Below are 20,124 nucleotides of genomic sequence, written 5' to 3' on the forward strand. Positions count from 1 at the left end.
CCAAAGGGTGCCGCGCTTGGTTCTGAACCGGCCTTTTCTAGTCTCGTCGTACGTGGTGTATGTGACCGCGTGGTTGCCGATCGGAAATTCCGACAACTTTGTGCGACCGTGTGTAGGCAAAACAAGTTTGAGCCAACATCCGTCGGAAAAAATCCTAGGATTTTGTTGTCGGAATGTCCGAACAAAGTCCGACCTTGTGTACGCCCTATTAGTGTTATAATGAGCAAAGCCACATTTACTTTTGGAAGTATCTCATCAAAACTGAAATTCCTGTTGCTGAGAATGCCTAAAATTTGACTTGTATCTTAGTGCAGACTTCTGGGAAAATTAGTGATACAATCACACCTTATAATTAGTTACAGCAAACCTTTTTTTTATTCCTTTTGGGATAAAGGTTTTGCATGAATAAATAGAAGCTGGGCTTCATGTACACTAGCCTACACTGACAGCATTGTTTTGCCAAAGCTCCTAAACTCAACTCCATAAAAGCCTAGGGGGGGTATTTACAAAAGGCAAATCCACTTTGCACTACAAGTGCAAACTACAAGTGCAAAGTGCACTTGAAATTGCACAGAAAGTACACTTGGAAGTGCAATCGCTGTGAATCTGAGGGGTAGATCTGAAATGAGGGGAAGCTCTGCTGATTTTATCATCCAATCATGTGCAGGCTAAAATGCTGTTTTTTATTTTACTTGCATGTCCCCCTCGGATCTACAGCAATTGCACTTCCAAGTGCACTTTCGGTGCAATTTCAAGTGCACTTTGCACTTGTAGTTTGCACTCGTGGTGCAAAGTGGATTTGCCTTTCGTAAATAACCCCCTATGTTTCCATGTATTAGCAGAGTTTAGGAGCTGCCACGTTTAGGTGAGCTTCAACCTTCCTCTCCTGAACGCAGAAGAATTGCGTTCAAGATAGGAACGTTTTGACCACCGGCTGCAGGAAAACGCAAAACCGTGTCATGTTTTTGCCCCAATTTGCGTTTTTCCAGGGAAGCGGTAAATGTAGGCCAGTGTACATGAAGAGTTCAATGGTTTGTTTCATCCCTATAAACCAGGGATATGCAATTAACGGACCTCCAGCTGTTGCAAAACTACAAGTCCCATCATGCCTCTGCCTCTGGGTGTCATGCTTGTGACTGTCAGAGTCTTGCTATGCCTCATGGGACTTGGAGTTCTGCAACAGCTGGAGGTCCGGTAATTGCATACATCTGTGAGAGAGCGTGTTCTTTTGAAAAAAAAAACAACAACAACAAAAAAACAGACTTGCTGGTTGGATCCCCAGGTGAAAATAGAAGAAAGGAAGCCTAAAAAGGAAACTAATGCAGTCATATAGCTCCCAACTGTCCCTGATTTGGAGGGACTGTCCCTGATTTGGAGCGATGTCCCTCTGTCCCTCATTCCTCCTCATTTGTCCCTCATTTTGGTCTGATCTATATAGATGTATATAAAATGCACTTTTTATCTATCAAAAAGTGTTTTCCAGTGCTAAACCTGTCATCTGATTTCTAAATTGCCGCATTTTTAAATTCAAAAAGCCAATAAAAGACAATAGTAGTGATAAAAGAAAGCACTTGTGGGTTTAACTAATCTTGGTTTTTTGTACAATTCTCCTTTAAGGGGGCGTGGCAAGGGGTGTGTCCTATGCCTGCATTCTTTTGCTGATAGGTGTCCCTCATTCCCATCTCAAAAAGTTGGGAGCTATGCAGCCATCACATCTAAGAAATTCGAATTAGGCTGAAATGTAATAAATGTTTTCTTTTGGGTTTAATACTGTTTTAACCCTTGAAATGAGGGTGCAGCTCTGTTTCATGGGATACATTTTCCTGGAGTTGGAATTTAAATGACATAATATTGTTGTTAATGTAGCAATTGTACATGCTATAATATTATTTTTTTTTATTTGCTATATTTTTTCCACAACAGTGGTGTTACCTTTTAGGCAAAGGCTCCGATTGCTGTAATGTCCCACAGGGTCTGAAATAAAAGAAGCTTGATGCAGCTACATCTAGAAGTAACAAAAGTAAGTACCTGGTGCAAAGTTGTCATGAGTTTATGTCACCCCCTCCCTTCTGTGTTGTGGTTATAATAAGGAAGTCCCCATGTTTCTGTTTCCTCTGCATCTCAGTGTTTAAAACAGGAAACTGTAACACACAGAATAAGAGAACTAGTAGAGAGCATTTACTGTGCAGAACTTGTCTGTTTTATCTGAAGCGACTGAGGTCCTAACACAGTAGTCAGAGGGGTGTCCTCTGCAAACACTGCATCTAACTGACACTTCCTGAGATGTCACTGCCCTGGTACCATGGGAATATCACTCGCTCCAAGGCTGAGGATCTGCTGTCACATGCTGGCAAGGATGGGAGTTACCTAGTGCGAGACAGTGAATCGGTTTGCCGGGCATATGCTCTTTGTGTGCTGTAAGTGAAATGTTACTTTTCATGGTTGATTGGAGATAAGTGTCATACACCAAGTACGCAGATGTTTGCATTGTGTAAAAGTTGTAGGCGAGTGTAGCTCATAGTAATCAAGCAGCTGCCTGTTTTCATTGTCAAACCTTTACTGGAAAATAATGATATCATTTAATTGCGGATGCTAATCTACGTTTTCAATTCCAGGTTCTTTTGCTTTTTTTAATATTGTCATGAAACGTTGTTTGGCACGAGGCACAACTGGATAGATTTAGGCTGGGTTCACACCATTGCGAATTGGATGCGGTCTCCCCACATCCAGTTCACAATAGCAGGAGATTTTGACCGGCTCTCTGTGGAGCTGGTTCACATATCTCCGAAGCAGGTCCGGTGTGTTTTGCACAAAAACACTGTGCGTCTTTTGGTTGGTTTCAGGTCCGAATTCAGCCCAAAATTCGGGCTGAAATCGGTCCTGAAATGGTGAACCAGCACGCACCAGACCCCTGCTGCAAGATGGATGTGGCAATGGTGTGAATCCAGCCTCAAAGTATATTTGGTTTACATTTTGTATAGAGTAGGGGAGGGTTACTATAACTGTCAGTCTTTTTTTTTGCCATCTGTGTCTTATTAGAAACTTCCCTATCACATCTTGTCTTGTAGACTAAACAGGAAGTGAGGATATCTTTCCAATGTGGGGGAAATTCCCACTTAGTTATCATGGAACGAGTGTCCCCATTGGCAGATTTCCCTTCTGTTCCTGAACTGGAGGCAATTCAAAATGTTGGATTTACCCTCACTGAAGTTACTGTACCTTCACTTTCACATTTGACATTGGTGATCAGGACAATTTGAAAGAATGACAGCATAGACAGCAATAAAAACCGGACAATGGTCCTAACTAGTGTTGCCACCTCATCCCTTTAAACCCGAACACATATGAATTACACAGGTTCTGCGGCCAATTTAATGCAGATAAGGCACCAAGTGAGTTTAATTACTAAATAAGTGAAATCAGTTAGTGCGAATACAAAGACAATTAACCCTGTCTACAGCAGCTGAACACTCAAAGTCAATATATTACACTCCTTGAACAGACATATAGTAAAAAAACAGTGCAGTGCTTAAAATAATACTAAAAAGCTTTCATATGGAATGTCCAATAACTCAATATTATATGGATAGTCCCAAATAAAAAGCCAGGTCATCGTAGAGAGAGATACCAAAAAACAAGATGAAGAATCCTCAATAGTGATCAGGGTGCTCGAATACAATTGTAATATATGTGCGTCCTTAGCCGGGCTTCCACCACCATTAGTACAGGCTGCTCACCTTACTTCGTGGACCTCTGAGTGTCAGAAATCATGAACCAGGCCGAAACAGAAGTACAGTAGAATCACACTTGTTTATTAATAAAAATAAAAAGGTAAATAGAGTAAGCGAAGTCAAAGCATAGCCAGAGTCCAGTAACCGGATCGGGTAGTCAGCCAAGCCAGAGTTCAGTAACCAGATCGGGTAATCAGCCAAGCCACTTTGAATGCATATTTTCTAGTATCTGTGGTTTCAGCATGATTAGACAACCATCAGACTATGCTTAGAGCACCTTTGATGGCAGCTGTCTTCAACCAATAACCTATGGCTCCCTCTTAATGCAGTCAACATGAGGTGCCAGGACTGAACTATGAGCTGACATTGCTGACTTGTTTTTTGAAGGTGCAACAATGTTATCCAGTGTCCGGACAAGGTCATTCAATGCCCACGGCCAAGCTGCCAAACTGCACCCAGGTGTGATTTAATCCACCCTACTGATATTGTGTAGGTGAAACTGGCTGAAACAGTTTACCACTTTGTCAAGTTACAATAGCATCCTAGAACACTGGTCCATTTTAGGGTCACAAGAGCAGAATAGGTGGCTTAGGAGAAGTCATCTAGGAGTAAAGGATGATCTTCTGCAGATATCAGGAACAGGTACTTTGCAATCATTAGATGATGACTGTTTAGACCCTGTGGACATTTCATAACCTGTCTGGCATGATGCTAGTCAATTTATACAGTCACAAGTACCTGCAAAGACACTTTAGCAATATCAGGCACTGTCTCTTTACACAGCAACTTAGCAACTGAAGCTGGTCATACACTGATTGAAAATTGCCAGGTTCAGCAGGAACCGGCCAAATTTTGATCAGTGTGTGGCTGTCCATGGTAGACATAAGTCAAACTTTTACCCCAAAAGGATGTACTTCGTATTATGGGTTCTCTGTTCTTTGCCATGACTCTAAGAACTGCCTCGGCCCTTCTCACACATCTGGTTAGCTAGTAAGGAAAACACCTAGGAACCTATGAGTTATTAGAATATTACCCACAGATGTCTTAGAACATAGGAAATAGGTACCAGGCTAAGTGGTAGCAAATGGGATAAGTATATTGTCACAAAGCAAGAAAAAATGTCAACACAACGAAAGAATGAACAAATAAAGGAGTCCATTATAATGCAATACTAACTTATGAGAATTCTAGGCTGTACTATGGCAATTCATGTAGATCACTGTGGTACTAAGCAGCAAACCTTGTACTTGCAGCACTGGTAAAGAGCAGCATAAACAGCAAACCGTATATAAACAATGAACAGCATTAGGTAATGCCGCGTACACACGACCGGACTTTCCGTCAGAATAGACTCCGACGGAGTTCCGCTGAAACGGACTCGCCTGCACACGATTACACCAAAGTCTGATTTTTTAGAACGCGATGACGTATGACGGGACTAGAAAAAGGAAGTTCAATAGCCAGTAGCCAATAGCTGCCCTTGCGTCGTTTTTGGTCCATCGGAATAGCATACAGACTAGTGGTTTTCCCAATAGGAACTGATTCCGTCGGAAAGATTTGAAACATGTTCTATTTCTAGGTCCGTCAGAATTTTAGAAAGAAAAAGTCAGATGAAGCCCACACACGATTGGAATGATTCCGTCTGACCTTTTCTGCCAGAAAGTCAGTTCGTGTGTATGCGGCATAAGAGTCTCACAGTAATCCTCTGCAACAAATAAACAAAAAGTATCTCAGAGAGCACTCTGTGTATATCCCCCTTAATGTAGGCCTATGTATAACTCTTAAAAGGGATACCCCTGGGAGGTAGTTGTACAGTGTCTGTGGTTGGTTTGCAGACTTCAGCCGGTTAATGGTGGGGCCCAAACTGTACAGTTGTACACTTGGTTACCATCCCTTTAAATCTGCATGCAATGATTGGCTTTGGGGTTATTAAGCAAATGGGCAGTCTCCTGTTGTATGAACTGCAAACAGTGGTGTAGTAAGCACAGCTGCAACTGCACATCAGTCCTGGACAGTGGTGGCTGGTGCTCAAAATGTTTGGGGGGGTGCAAACAAACTGAAAACATTTTGAAAAAAAACATCAATTGCAGCCACTATGCCATCAAATGCAGCCACTGTGCCATCAAATGCAGCCACGGTGCCCATCAAATGCAGCCACTGTACCATCAAACGCTGCCACTATTCCCATTAAATGCTGCCACTGTGCCAATCAAACGCTGCCACTGTGCCATCAAACGCAGCTACTGTGCCAAACGCTGCCACTGTGCCCATCAAATGCTACCAGTGTGCCCATTATATGCTGCCAGTGTGCCCATCTGCCCATCATATTCTGCCAGTGTGCCCATCAAATGCTGCCAGTGTGCCCAACTGCCCATCAAATGCTGCCAGTGTGCCCATCAAATGCTGACAGTGTGCCCAACTGCACATCATATGCTGCCAGTGTTCCCATCAAACGCTGCCAGTGTGTTTATCAAATGCTGCTAGTATGCCCATTAAATGCTGCCGGTGTGCCCATTAAATGCTGCCAGTGTGCTCCCCGCCTGCTCACCATCTGTCCGGCATTTACCCTGTGTCTGTGGGGCAGCGGGTGACGGCGACGAGCGGGGTCCTTCATGTGTCTCCTGCCTCATCTCTTGTCCTCTCCTCCTGATAGGCGTCCAATAGTGGCGCCTGTCGTTTCAGCCAATCTGGTGACAGGTAACAGACCCGAGCACTTGATTTGCGGAGAGGCAGTTCAGTGTTAGGAGAGCAGCTAGTCATTCGCTTTCCTAACAGGCGCTCACAGTTCACCTATTTTGCAGCTTACCAGCTCCGCTTGGGCCGTGCGTTCCACGGAGCTTCTGATGTCACTTCCGATTTATCACTTAACTTGGAGAACAAAGCACCTCCAAGTTAAGTGATACTACGGGCGGGCGGATGTTGTCCGGTGCGATGGACTGCACCACAAGCCAACTCCAAAGCCTGCAAATGAATCGCCTCATCTGCAATCTCGTGATTGCACTGACGTGGTGCTTCCCATAGCGCACTGTGTCCGGCGCCCGAACACAGTGCACTTAAAGGACATTTTTTTTCAATTTTTTTTTTTAAAGGGCCTTTTTTTTTTTTTTTAATTTTAATTTTTTTTTTTTATTTATTTAGTGACTGCTGGGGGCGGCGTCCGTGTGCCCCCTATGGACGGGCCGCGACACTCCTGGTACCCACTGAACCTTGTCCTGGACCCTCCTCTGTCTCAGGTCTCTGGAACCTGACCCTCAGTGGCTCAGTCCTTGTAATCCAATCCTCAATCCACAGTCTAAGTGTCCCAGCCCTCACAAGCTCAGTCCTGGAACTCCGGTCTCTGCACAGGCTCAGAAACAGCACTGTGATCCTGGTACACCATAGGCAGATGTTACCGCTCTGGTTGCCATACAGAAAAGCCCTCTCTCCATCTCAAGAGCCTGGGAAAACTCTCTTCTCCTCTTGCTGAGTCTGTTCTTGGCCCTGTAGTTGACAGTCACCTCCATAAGGCAGTGCTTCCCTCTGGACTACATTTTCCATGGTCCTGTGCAGGTGTATACTCAGATCTCTAATCGCCATTGCAGCCACGCCAGCGAGAGCAGGGGGGGAGAGAAGGAGCGGGCAGAGGATTACACGTGCCTGCCCTGTCAGCAGTCCAAGACTGATCATCCACTGTAGAAGCAGTTTTAATTGCAGCATTATCATTTTCAGACAACTCTATAGAGGGAATTCATTAAATCCCCAATGACACATTTCTGGCAGTATGGCCCTTTCAAAAATTCCTGCCACCCATTTTGGTCATGTGTGGCAGATTCAGGGAGTTCTTAATAGCATCACTTTTACAAAGTCTTAACATTGACAGCAAGCAGTGGGAAGATTATATAGTTAAGAGCAGGCTGTCAATTGGCTATGGATCCGTTTACTGACTGCTGTCAATCACAAGGGGAGGGGATATGATGGAGAACTTGTACCTCAGCTTCATGATCAGGCTTCACTGCAAAATTCCTTGATCACTGGAAGGGAGGGAGCTCAGTTGAGGTCTGTATGGATGCTCCAGCCAAAATGGACACAAATCTGTCACCTGGACTGACATTTATTCAAAAACCTGTCATATACACTCTTTAGGTATTCCCTGTATATGTGGTGAACTTTCATTACTCTAATGCCCCGTACACGTGGTCGGAATTCCCGACAGAAAAAGTCCGATGGGAGCTTTTTCATCGTATATTCCGACCGTGTGTATGCCCCATCGGATTTTTTACATCAAAAGTTCAGACGGACTTAGATAGAGAACATGTTCTATATTTTTCCGACGGAACAAATTCCGTTCGTCTGTATGCTGTTCCGACGTACCAAAAATTACACATGCTCTGTAGCAAGTACGAGACGTCGTACGTGTTGTACGTCACCGCGTTCTTGACGGTCGGAATTTGGTGTGACCGTGTGTATGCAAGACAGCTTGAGCAGAAATCCGTTGGAATTCCGTTGGAAAAACCTTCAGAGCTTATTCCGATGGCAAAACTGGTCGTGTGTACAGGGCATAAGGCTCAGTTCACACTGCTGCGACTTGACGTGGAACTTGAGAGTTCAAAGTCGCACAACAAATCGCTCTCCATTAACAGCAATGGAACCGTTTTAATCGGTGCCACTCAAGTCACAGCTACTTAGAAAAAGGTTCCTGCACTACTTTGGGACGGCTTCTGTTAATGAAGTCACAAGCAAGCCGCAATGAAGTTGCATAGGATGTCAGCTGTCAGTCATACGGCTTTGAAGTCGCGTAGATGTGACCCGGCACTTAGTGAAAGTCCTAACTCTGTCTTTTTTCAGTAGTCCCAGACTCACATTCTGTATTCTCACATGTTTAACTAGGAGGAAGGCAAATAAAATAGTTACCAGCACTTCTCCAGCCTGAGAGGGACACTGACTCTGTCACAAACAGATAATCAGCAGTTTGACCCTCTCTGAGTGCACCACAACTGCTTATCCAGAAAATGGCCGCTGTTCTTCTCTTCTCCTTCCATCTCTGTCTCTCTCATTGTCTGACAGTGCTTCTGTGAGCAAACATGGTGAAGGAGATATGTTCCTCTTTACAATCAGTTTACTTTCACTTTCCAATGAGATACTGATGTTATGCAGCACCATTTTCCTCCAGCCAGCATGGGCAGAGCTAAGTCCAAGCAACCCCACAGACTTCAATGCAGGGTGCTTGGAATACTAGAAAGTGTAGTCCAAATGGCAGCCATGTAATACAGGAACTGACTTTCTGAACTACGGATTCCAGTGTGCCCTGGGCAGTAGGAGGAGTTAAAGCGGAGTTCCATCCAAAAGTGGAACTTCCGCTCGTTTGTCTCCTCTCCCCCTCCGGTGCCACTCCGGTGCCACCTGTCTATGACAGGTATCCTGTTCCTACTTCCGGGAGTCCAGGCCGCGGCCCGTGACATCACCGCGGGGCTCCCTTCTCCTCCCTCCTCCTCTCCCTGTCACCGGGCCAGTAGGAGAAAGGAGCGGGGCCTCGCGTATGCGCAGTAGGGTTCCTGGCATGAAGCCGTAAGGCTACACTGCTGGGTACCCTTACCCGCAATGGTGGCGGCATTCACCCAACAGTTGATGGAAACAGCTGCGGTGCCGACATCGCTGGACTCCAGGACAGGTAAGTGTCCTATTGTTAAAAGCCAGCAGCTGCAGCATGTGTAGCTGCTGGCTTTTAATTTTTGCTTTTTGGGCGGAACACCGCTTTAAGGCAGCCCTAGACAGTCCAAATCTCGTCCAGTTCAGCAGGGACCAGCTGAGATTGGAACCTTGTATGGGCTCAGCCGATTGATCAACTTGGGTATAACCAGCCTGTCGGATTTTTCATGCAATTATTGCTAGTCAGTATAGCCGCTAGAAATCATCACTGTGCATACCTCCCAATTTTTTGAGATGGGAATGAGGGTCACCTATTAGCAAAATTATGAAGGCACACCCCCTGCCACGTCCCCTTAAAGGAGATTTTTTAAAAAAAAGATCATTTAAACCCACAAGTGTTTTTTTTTTTTTTTTTTTTTTTTTTTTTTACCCATGCTATTCCTTTATACTAACTTTTGGAATTTACAAATGCAAGAGTTTAGAAATTGAATATAAGGTTTAGCACCGGCAAACACTTTTTGAAAGAGAAAAAGTGCATTTTATATACAACTATATAGATCAGACCAAAATGAGGGACAAATGAGGAGGAAAGAGACGGGGGGGGGGGGGCAGTCGAGCAAATCTGTTCCAAATCAGGGACAGTTCCTCAAAATCAGGGACAGTTGGGAGGTATGACTGTGTGTTCTCCCAGCAGGGAGCGCCATTAGTGCACTCTGGCCTTTATAGCTCCAGTGGTTGATAGTTCAAGTCTAAATACTCCTCACTGTCTGCACTTGATAACATAACTGCTCGCTGTTCACTGTTGTAACATTCAAATTAGAGCCAGCAGAGGAGGTCTTCCACTACTTACTTCTTCTGCCAGGCTCTGATAGATGATGTGATGTAATGCAAATACTGCCCCAATCCTTCTCAGTTCTTTTTGTTGATGATCTGAGAACCCCAATTGGTAGAGGAACAGAGATCACAGTGTCAGCGAAATTTGGTTGTACGCAAAGCACACAGCCAAATCTCCTGTTTCTCATCATAATAACAATTTTGTCTAATGATATAAATGCATCTCACCTTTTGATCGTATCCATCCTCTGGTGTGTGCCCCAGCCATCCAACTAGACAAATAATCACATCCTCATGCTTCCAGTTCCAAAAACACCCTGCAGCCAGCCTGTCTCAGCTGTCTGAGTGAGCCACTTTATTAGCATATCAATAGCAAGTCCCAAAGCTTGAGGGTTGGGCTTCCAACAGCCAAACACCTCTTACAAAGCTTGTGACCTCACAAGAAATGGACACAGGATATGACCTCACAGGATGTGAATGACCATATAAGGATTTAACACAGGAAAATGCAACAACCAATGAACAATGACTACAGGAGTCTTATGGGTGTGTCTGAGCAGAGACAGGGTGCCTGTATGTTTTTAGAAGCCACATGGCTTTCAAACATTAACCCTGTCTCCAACCAGAACCCAAAAGACTCCCGTATTTCCGTTGATAGAAATCCCTATTATACATTGTTCCAGAGAACAATGTATACCTGGGTTATTCTACTGTCTTTGTGGACGAGAGATTATCGGCAGGCGTACACTCATTGGGCCACAAATGTGTTGATCAGGCACACAGGGGCAACACGAGAGCACACTCGTTACACCGATAATGTCTTTGCAGAGCGAACACACCCCCACCAGACGATCGTTCTGTGCATCGCACGGGGGCCCTTAGCTGGCGGACATGTCCCCACTCCGCAAACATTTCTCTACATCCCCAAAGAGCTTTTCACTACCAAACGGATCTGCCCCAGTAAGCTATTAGAGCGGGCTGTGATTGAACACACACTGGGAGACTTATGACAATACATTAATATAAAATTTTCCACAACAGTCCCTCCTCTTGTCATATGATCCCATGTGTCCCTCGATGAATCCTGATCTTCTTCTTAGTCCATAAAAAGTAAAACACGGCTTGACATGTAGACTCTGTTGGAGATGACGTGGTGAGCTGTAGTAATCGCCGGTCGGTCTGGGATCCTCTGTGTCTTGTACGTGGGTCGGGCTTCGGGGCATCTCATCAGGGAAGATGTGGTCATCTGCTCAGGCTCTGGTCACGCGTCCAATCAGGCAACAGGAGCACCTCATCATGGCATCTAGAAGGAATAGAAACAAAAACAACATGAGTATATATACCCCTACTTCCTTCACTATGATCCGCTGCAAGATAAAAATTAAATCTCCAACGATTCCCAAACCCTTAAAAAGGATTCCAACCTTCACTATCTATAGCTCTGGCTTTGCCTTGTAGGGATCTAAACCTTATCCATATGGGCCTGAACTTTGTCACTACTATCCCCGATCCAGGTATAACAATCTTTACTTATGAATTCCCAGAAACCCTTGGACTGTGGGAACTTCCTTGTAGCTTCAACAGTTACATGAAACATCCCATCCTCAATGGATGAGAAATTGTTCAAGCGTTTCATAAGCTCAAGCCCCCACTGTGTACAAGCAATTCCCTTGCAGCTGTCCCTGCCATTCTTACCTTCTCTCGCGCTATCAGATCCTCACGATCGGCCGTGACATAAGATGCTTCACCAGCACACATGAACCTCTCGCCTTACGGGAAATTACCTTATAAGCTGTAGATCCACATTAATACCAAACTTCAGTTGTAGCACACTTGTGGGCTACCTAGTTATCCCGATACCAAAGCTGGCAAGAACCAGAGCTATTGTTAAAATTATAATTAATTTTACCCTCTAGAAATGTTTTGTTGTTCTTTTGACAGGTGTCTGTTTGGATTTTACTAGTCTGTCAAAACTCCTCACACCAATATGAATGTCACATATATCATGTACCGCCGTCATCGCTGGGGCACTAATACCCGACCATGTGTCCTGTTCTCTTTCTTAGCTAGTTGGGATGCTTTTCATCGTTACCCTTGCCAAAATTTATTAAACAAAAAAAATATAAATGAACAAAGATACTCCTCTACTCTTTTGTGGTTGATCAGCTTCTTGCAGTGGCTGGCGTGGTCTCATCCCTCAAGCTTCTTTATAATGACCCAGTCACCTGGTTGGAAAGAATGTAAACTGGTTATTGTGTCAGGGTCCGGGATGGACTCGTGAACCCTGTGGTGGACCTTTTGAAGTTCATGTTACAGTGATTGCACCCGCCCCATCAGCTGAGAATGTAGGTGACAGCTAATGAGGAAAGTACAATTCTGTTTTTGGTTGACCTTCGAACAAACCTCATATGACAATAACCCAGACATCGGGACTGTGGTCTCTGCATAACCTGTGCGTGGCTTACCATCCGGGGTGTAATACCTGGAACCAGTGACAAAAAGGTTCTTAGCATCTGAGATGGGAGCTTCCTTCACCAGACTGCTGCTTGCTGATTCAAATTCTATCAAAGAAAGACAGTCTTGGCACAAACTTGGTTAGAATTAGAAAGGTTAGTATTACTGGTTTGAAAAATTTTCATTCTCACCACTCTCATCCCCCCTTTTCTTCCCTCCTCATTACAAACTGGAGGAAGACATGCAGGGTTTAGAATGGTGCAGAATAAAACAGTGAAATAGCCTATGACACTTTTACCTTCACCTGTACACACACTTCCAGAAACTCTTTGGACCTGAAAAGATACTTATAAACAAAGGTTATTACTCTATCCTTCAAAGAATGGTAAACAATACAACATTCATGTACATTGGTAAATTGTCACTGACATTCCACAAAACCAAAAATAACTAAACCCTCTGTAAAACTTACTTTTACGTTTTTTTCTAAAATACAACAGCCGCGACACGCAAGAGGGCTGTCACGGGAGGTTCAAACATCTTGTTACCACATACAAACAATGAGACAAAGAAAAACATTTAGATACAAATGTGGGGGGGATATTTCATAGTTCCCAAAAACGAAAAAATAAAAACGACCAGATGGAATGCTGCCTTCACTCTTTTAGCGATAGAAAAGAATACAATTTGAAAGCACGAGAGCATTTTGAAATCTTTTCATGGACCAGCCACACAAAGTTCAAAAACAGGCCTGTGTATTTTTAATCACACAAACGCATCCATCAACTCACTCAACATTACAGATTTCTGAAGCCGCAGTCGCGCTACATCAACTCCAGAGGGATACCCAAAATAGTATCCTTGGACCACCTATGTCAATCTTTCTGGGGTTTAATGGCCTTTTCCTCAGAACTCAGATTTCATGTATTATGTAGCTGTCTGACTGGGGTGCATGGACGACCCATTGCCCATGACGATTCAAATCGCTTTTTTTGGCGAACTCTGCGTCCAGAGAACCCTGCGCTTTATTTTCGGAGCAATTATGGTTTGCGCCTTTGTCACCATAATCGACCCCCCGCATTCCGATTATTATACACGGCCTGAGCGGGGCTGTTAGCGTACTACTCCTCACGTTTATGCTAATACAATCGCGAACTGGAATTCCGACTATTATACACGGCCCGACCAGTCTCACGATATACAGCCTTCTAAACGTGTTCGTCCGACAACTACAAAAACACCATGAAATCCTCCGCTATTCAAAACAAAAACAAACTTATGGCTTCTGTCTGTACCTAGATATTACAACAATAACTTGGATGCCTCCTGTTTGCTCTCTACCCAAAACTGTATTACAGTATAAACCTTAACTTAATTTAAAAATAAAAATGATTTCATCCTTCCAAACACAAGTCAAAAGACCCCAAGCCCCTCCCACCAACTTCCTGTTGCACACCTGAGTAGGAAGAGGGAGGGGGAGGGGAAGCCTTGAATAGCTTCATATTTTGTCTATCAAAACATTAGAAAAATCTATGGCTAAACATCAACAACTAAAAACTTTTGTCCAGGAGTGGGTGGAATAAGCCCCCATATTGCAAATGGGAGGAAATCTCCCTTGAGTCACATATCCCCTGGGAAGTCAAACCACAAGTTTTGAGACAGAAATACCACACAACAGTGTAACAAAAGCCAAAAACTGAAACTCCTGCAAAAAGATGGCTGAAGGAGTTCTTTTCCCTTCCACTGCAGCCACAAACAAAATGGCGCCATTAACACATGAAATTTAGTTGTTGATCCCCCCAAAATCGAGATTTCTTCACCAGAAACATAAACTTCTTTAAAACAACTGGAATAAAAACCTAAATGATTCTACTGGAAATGGAATTCAGTACAAAACCAGAGATATTTCGCTGGAGACTAAAATCAGCATAAACAAAAAGGCCGTTGCAGCAATCGAAAATTGGTCCACGGCAAAATGGTGAATGAAACCAGGACTACAGGAAAATGGCTGACATTAACAAATGACAAGACACAAAGTTACATAAAACGTCTTAAACTATACACTCTTGTCGCAAATACAACACAATATTTGACTCAGAGTTAGAACTCCCCCCATGTTATTACCTAGAAACCTGAGACCCCCACAGGGTGTAAACAGCTCCTATTGTGATGTTCCAACAATGCATGGGAACTTGGATATGCGACAGGCATTTCAACTTAAAACCAATATTCAATACAGAAAACGTAATAGTTTCCTTGAAAAGTATGTAAACAGTACAAAAATAGAATTCACAAAATGGTGCCTAAAATCCAGATTGTAGCTAAAAGCACATGGTTTTGCACACACAAAGGAATACACAATGGAGCTTCCCCTATAGGAAACCTCACAGGTCTTCAAAATGGCCGCCGATGCACATGGTGACCACAGCAAAGGCCAGACCCCAACAAAATGGCGCATTTTCCCGCCAAAACTGACCAAGATGGATAAACATTTCAAAGTTCACCCACAAAGGAATAGAAGATGGCCGACCGTAGTCACATGGTAGACAACAAGAGAACAAAAGGAAGTAGCAGACAAAAACCATTTTCCTGCCAAAACCAAAAATTTCACCCCAAAAAATTACACATTTGAGATACTAAATGAACACTTAGACAAACATTTAAAAGTGTTAAAGTTGTAAAAAAGCACAACTTAGGAACACATGGTATCCAATGAAACAACCAAGCCGCATAACCCACAATTACACGGCTGTAACATACCCTCAAACTCAGTTCACAACAGCTTTCACAGGAACAAGACATTGAATGCTTGTATGTCTGTTCAGAAGATTATAGTTCCCTTCCGCCAGGGCGTAGCCCCTTTCAATACAAAAACAACAATGCCTGCCCCTTCACTAAACTCATGGCATCTTTACAAACAGATTCAGCTACTTACAAAACTACTCAGCCACACACACATTGCAGGCTCCAAATAATATCAATTCATACATTTCTATTTCTCATATGCATTTCACAGCACAACGCACGCACACACAGGCACACACACGCACGCACACACACACACACACACACACACACACACACACACAGGCACACACCAGACATACGATCAAACTTCCAGCATTATTTCAAAAGATGAAAAATTTGTTCTTTTCGCGAAGCAGACCCTCCCCAGCACATCTTAATGATCCGATTCTAAAGGAGGTTCTATTCACTCCTACCTGGCTCACCATTCTGTCAGCGAAATTTGGTTGTACGCAAAGAACACGGCCAAATCTCCTGTTTCTAATCATAATAACAGTTTCGTCTAATGATATAAATGCATCTCACCTTTTGATCGTATCCATCCTCTGGTGTGTGCCCCAGCCATCCAACTAGACAAATAATCACATCCTCATGCTTCCAGTTCCAAAAACACCCTGCAGCCAGCCTGTCTCAGCTGTCTGAGTGAGCCACTTTATTAGCATATCAATAGCAAGTCCCAAAGCTTGAGGGTTGGGCTTCCAACAGCCAAACACCTCTTACAAAACTTGTGACCTCACAAGAAATGGACACAGGATATGACCTCACAGGATGTGAATGACCATATAAGGATTTAACACAGGAAAATGCAACAACTAATGAACAATGACTACAGGAGTCTTATGGGTGTGTCTGAGCAGAGACAGGGTGCCTGTATGTTTTTAGAAGCCACATGGCTTTCAAACATTAACCCTGTCTCCAACCAGAACCCAAAAGACTCCCGTATTTCCGTTGATAGAAATCCCTATTATACATTGTTCCAGAGAAGAATGTATACCTGGGTTATTCTACTGTCTTTGTGGACGAGAGATTATCGGCAGGCGTACACTCATTGGGCCACAAATGTGTTGATCAGGCACACAGGGGCAACACGAGAGCACAATCGTTACAACGATAATGTCTTTGCAGAGCGAACACACACCCACCAGACGATCGTTCTGTGCATCGCACAGGGGCCCTTAGCTGGCGTACATGTCCCCACTCCGCAAACATTTCTCTACATCCCCAAAGAGCTTTTCGCTACCAAACGGATCTCAACCAGAGTTGGTCTGCCCCAGTCAGCTATTAGAGCGGGCTGTGATTGAACACACACTGGGAGACTTATGACAATACATTAATATAACATTTTCCACAACAACAGCTGCTCCAGACGAGGACCCAGGCCCACTCTTGCTCTGCCCTGTGGTAACACTTAGAACGAGTGGAGAGCTCATCAAGCAAAGAAGTAATAATTGGCAATTCTCAACAGCAGTGCTGCGTGGGAAAGCTGTTAAGGTACAATATAGTCACATATCCTGGTGTGAGGAATGTGAGGAATGTGCGCCATTGTCACCTGCACCAGCTCTCATAAGCTCTCCCACATTTTCTGCTTTAGAGAAGAGTATGATAGTACATTTACATCCAGTTTGCTCTGTGCAGAATGGGTAGAGCAGCAAGGTTGTATAGGTTATATGACTGACTCGGGGTTCTGGCCAAAGTGGATTACCTAGAACGCACATCAGAGAATGCTGTCATAGGAGAAGTGTGTAGGCTGCCCATGCTATCCACTCCTTCTGAAAAATACTAGTTCCCTGAGTGTAACTCTAAAACAATGCCATCAATACGTTATCAGGTACTGACTTGGAATAAAGCTGGCCATACACTAGTACAATTTTGTTTAAAAAAACTTTTGTTGTAAGAACATTTGTTTTGCTTTTTAATCTCCAGTGGTTAGTGAGGTCAAATTAATGTTCGTTTTTGACAGTAGTGACGAGAGCAGGGTAGAAATTTTTTCTTTAATGAATGAATTCCTAACAGTGATTTTTTTTTTTTTTTCAGGGAGGTCCATTTACTTCAAAATTAAATGTTAATAGCAAACTTTGTTTTCATCAAGTCATCAAATGTACTAGAGAATTTTCATAGTCATACTTATGTTTGTACGAATGTTCATACAAAGGTTTGTTCAAAAATTTACTAGTGTATGACCAGCTTAAAAAGGCATATGAGGTGCTCCATGCCATTTCTGGACCACGGTCTCAAAAACTATTGAAGCCAAAAGCGGTCAGACAATTAGCATTTTAGAAGGAGGTCATCAATGGTAGCCTACAGTATTTCAGTAAATTTTTAATTTAGTGTTATGCCCCGTACACACGGTCGGACTTTGTTCGGACATTCCGACAACAAAATCCATGGATTTTTTCCGATGGATGTTGGCTCAAACTTGTCTTGCATACACACGGTCACACAAAGTTGTCGGAAAATCCGATCGTTCTGAACGCGGTGACGTAAAACACGTACGTCGGGACTATAAACGGGGCAGTGGCCAATAGCTTTCATCTCTTTATTTATTCTGAGCATGCGTGGCACTTTGTCCGTCGGATTTGTGTACACACGATCGGAATTTCCGACAACGTATTTTGTTGTCGGAAAATTTTATATCCTGCTCTCAAACTTTGTGTGTCGGAAAATCCGATGGAAAATGTCCGATGGAGCCCACACACGGTCGGAATTTCCGACAACACGCTCCGATCGGACATTTTCCATCGGAAAATCCGACCGTGTGTACGGGGCATAAATTAGAAGACTTTCTGTGTGTAGCACAGTTGTAGTGTTTGTTTGGACATCAGTAGATCATGATCGCTTTCACTTTTTGTTAGAAATAATCTTGATTCTTGGCTTGGTTTGTGTTTTTAGGTTCCAGAATTGTGTCTACACATACCGGATTTTACAGAATCCTGGCAGTCAGCTGTCAGTGGAGGTTAGTGAGACTGTTCTTACCTAAAAATGTTCTGTAGATATTTTGAAAACATCAATTTTCTCGGGTAATTAAAGCAAATCTGTCCTGTGAAGCATTATCACAGTAGTTTACGGCAGAACTGGATTTACTACAAAAAAAGCCAATATTCTCATAGCAAAGCAATCAGCAGTTTAGAAATAATTTATTTAAATTATAAAGAATATTGCTACTTTAAAGTTGAAACTGTCAGCTCTGGTGATGATGGGAATAATCTTTGAAGTGTATGTATATCCAAAACTATAATTTTTCTTTCTTTAGTTTTAGATTAGTAAAGTTTTGAAATGATCGAAGCGCCATACCAGCTTGTAAAGTTCTTTGAAAATTTTTATTTTGCATTATTTGACTGTTCCAAAATAAAATCTCCCTAAGAATTATACAAGCTGTTGTGGGCACTCCCATCTTTCAAAACTTTAGTAGACTCCTCTGCTTGTGAGCAGCCTCTATAACTGCAAACCACGCATTATGTTATAAAGCGTCTCTATAGGGTCAGCACTCCTACATCACAAAGATAGTTTTTGATTTGGGAAAGGCCTTGTCAGCAGCTGGTTTGGCAGCAGCATTGAATACTTAGCAGAGGGTCTAAATTTTCCCCACTCTATACAGATTGAAAAAAAGGTTTTGCAATACACGTTACCTTTGCCTGGCTGTCTAAATAAATGGAACATGCTGAATAGTGTAATGGTCCAAAGCAATTTAGTCCAGGATACAGCCATCATGTAAAATGTTCATATGCTGACTATCTAGGTTGGCAGCTATTTCTTTCTACCCCCTGCTGGTAATATTTTTTTTCCAGGTTGGGGATCGTGGCTACCATGGGTTCATGACAAATCCCAGGGATTTCACAAAGTTCATAAATATTAAACTTTTGGCTGAATAGTTAGTAGGTTTGCCACTATAAATAAGAAACATTCGACTGGCTCGATTGGGACTTTCTGAAGTGCACTTTGCAGTACATAGGTCCGGAAGAAAACAGGAGAAAATGGCTGGACATCATATATTCCCATCTGGAATAACATTAAAGTAAACTCCCCTTATAAATGGATCATTCGAAGTATAATATTTGGAAGTCTAGATCCAGATCACTCCTCCCTCTATCTCAGACATTTTCCTATTACCCCCCCCCCTTCCCAATTGCTATACCTAACTCTTTTTTTGCTCTCCATAAAAAGGGCATTTCTGAAATCTCTCTGGGTGTCTTCAGCAAAGTGCATCACCCAATCTTTGCCGCTGCTTTACTGAAACTTAAGGGGGTATAGGCATTCCCGATCCTATCAGGTATCACCAGGTAGTAGGGATGAGCTTCGTGTTCGAGTCGAACCCATGTTCGACTCGAACATCGGCTGTTCGATCGTTCGCCGAATTGCGAACGATATGGGCCGTTCGCGCCAAATTCGTGTGGCGCGTCACGGCCCATAATTCACTGCGGCATCGCAGTGCATTGCTTGCTGATGATTGGCCAAGCATGCACTATGACCCGCATGCTTGGCCAATCACAGCGCCGCCTTAACAGAGAGCCATAATTGGCCAAAGCCAAGGAGGCTTTGGCCAATTATGGCTCAGGGGATTTAGTACACGCCCCACACTATATAAGGCCGCCTGCACGGCGGCCCTGTGCAGTGTGTTCCGGTGTGCTTAGAGAGAGAGAGAGACAGTGTCATTTCATCTGAGTTAGCTAGATTAGGC

At 43.4% G+C, this 20,124-nt stretch overlaps 1 protein-coding gene across 1 annotated transcript in view; it reads left to right on the plus strand.

Moving 5' to 3' along the window:
- The first annotated feature begins 2,131 nt into the window (after positions 1-2,131).
- INPP5D (inositol polyphosphate-5-phosphatase D) overlaps positions 2,132-20,124 on the plus strand; it is a 199,705-nt gene continuing 181,712 nt past the window's right edge. Inside the window, exons 1-2 of the mRNA XM_073625717.1 lie at positions 2,132-2,417; positions 18,339-18,402. Of these exons, the coding sequence (XP_073481818.1) occupies positions 2,284-2,417; positions 18,339-18,402 (198 nt within the window). The 5' untranslated portion in view covers positions 2,132-2,283. The remainder of the gene's footprint in view (positions 2,418-18,338; positions 18,403-20,124) is intronic.

Source organism: Aquarana catesbeiana, linkage group LG04, assembly GCF_042186555.1.
Source record: "Aquarana catesbeiana isolate 2022-GZ linkage group LG04, ASM4218655v1, whole genome shotgun sequence".
Classification (NCBI taxonomy): domain Eukaryota; kingdom Metazoa; phylum Chordata; class Amphibia; order Anura; family Ranidae; genus Aquarana; species Aquarana catesbeiana.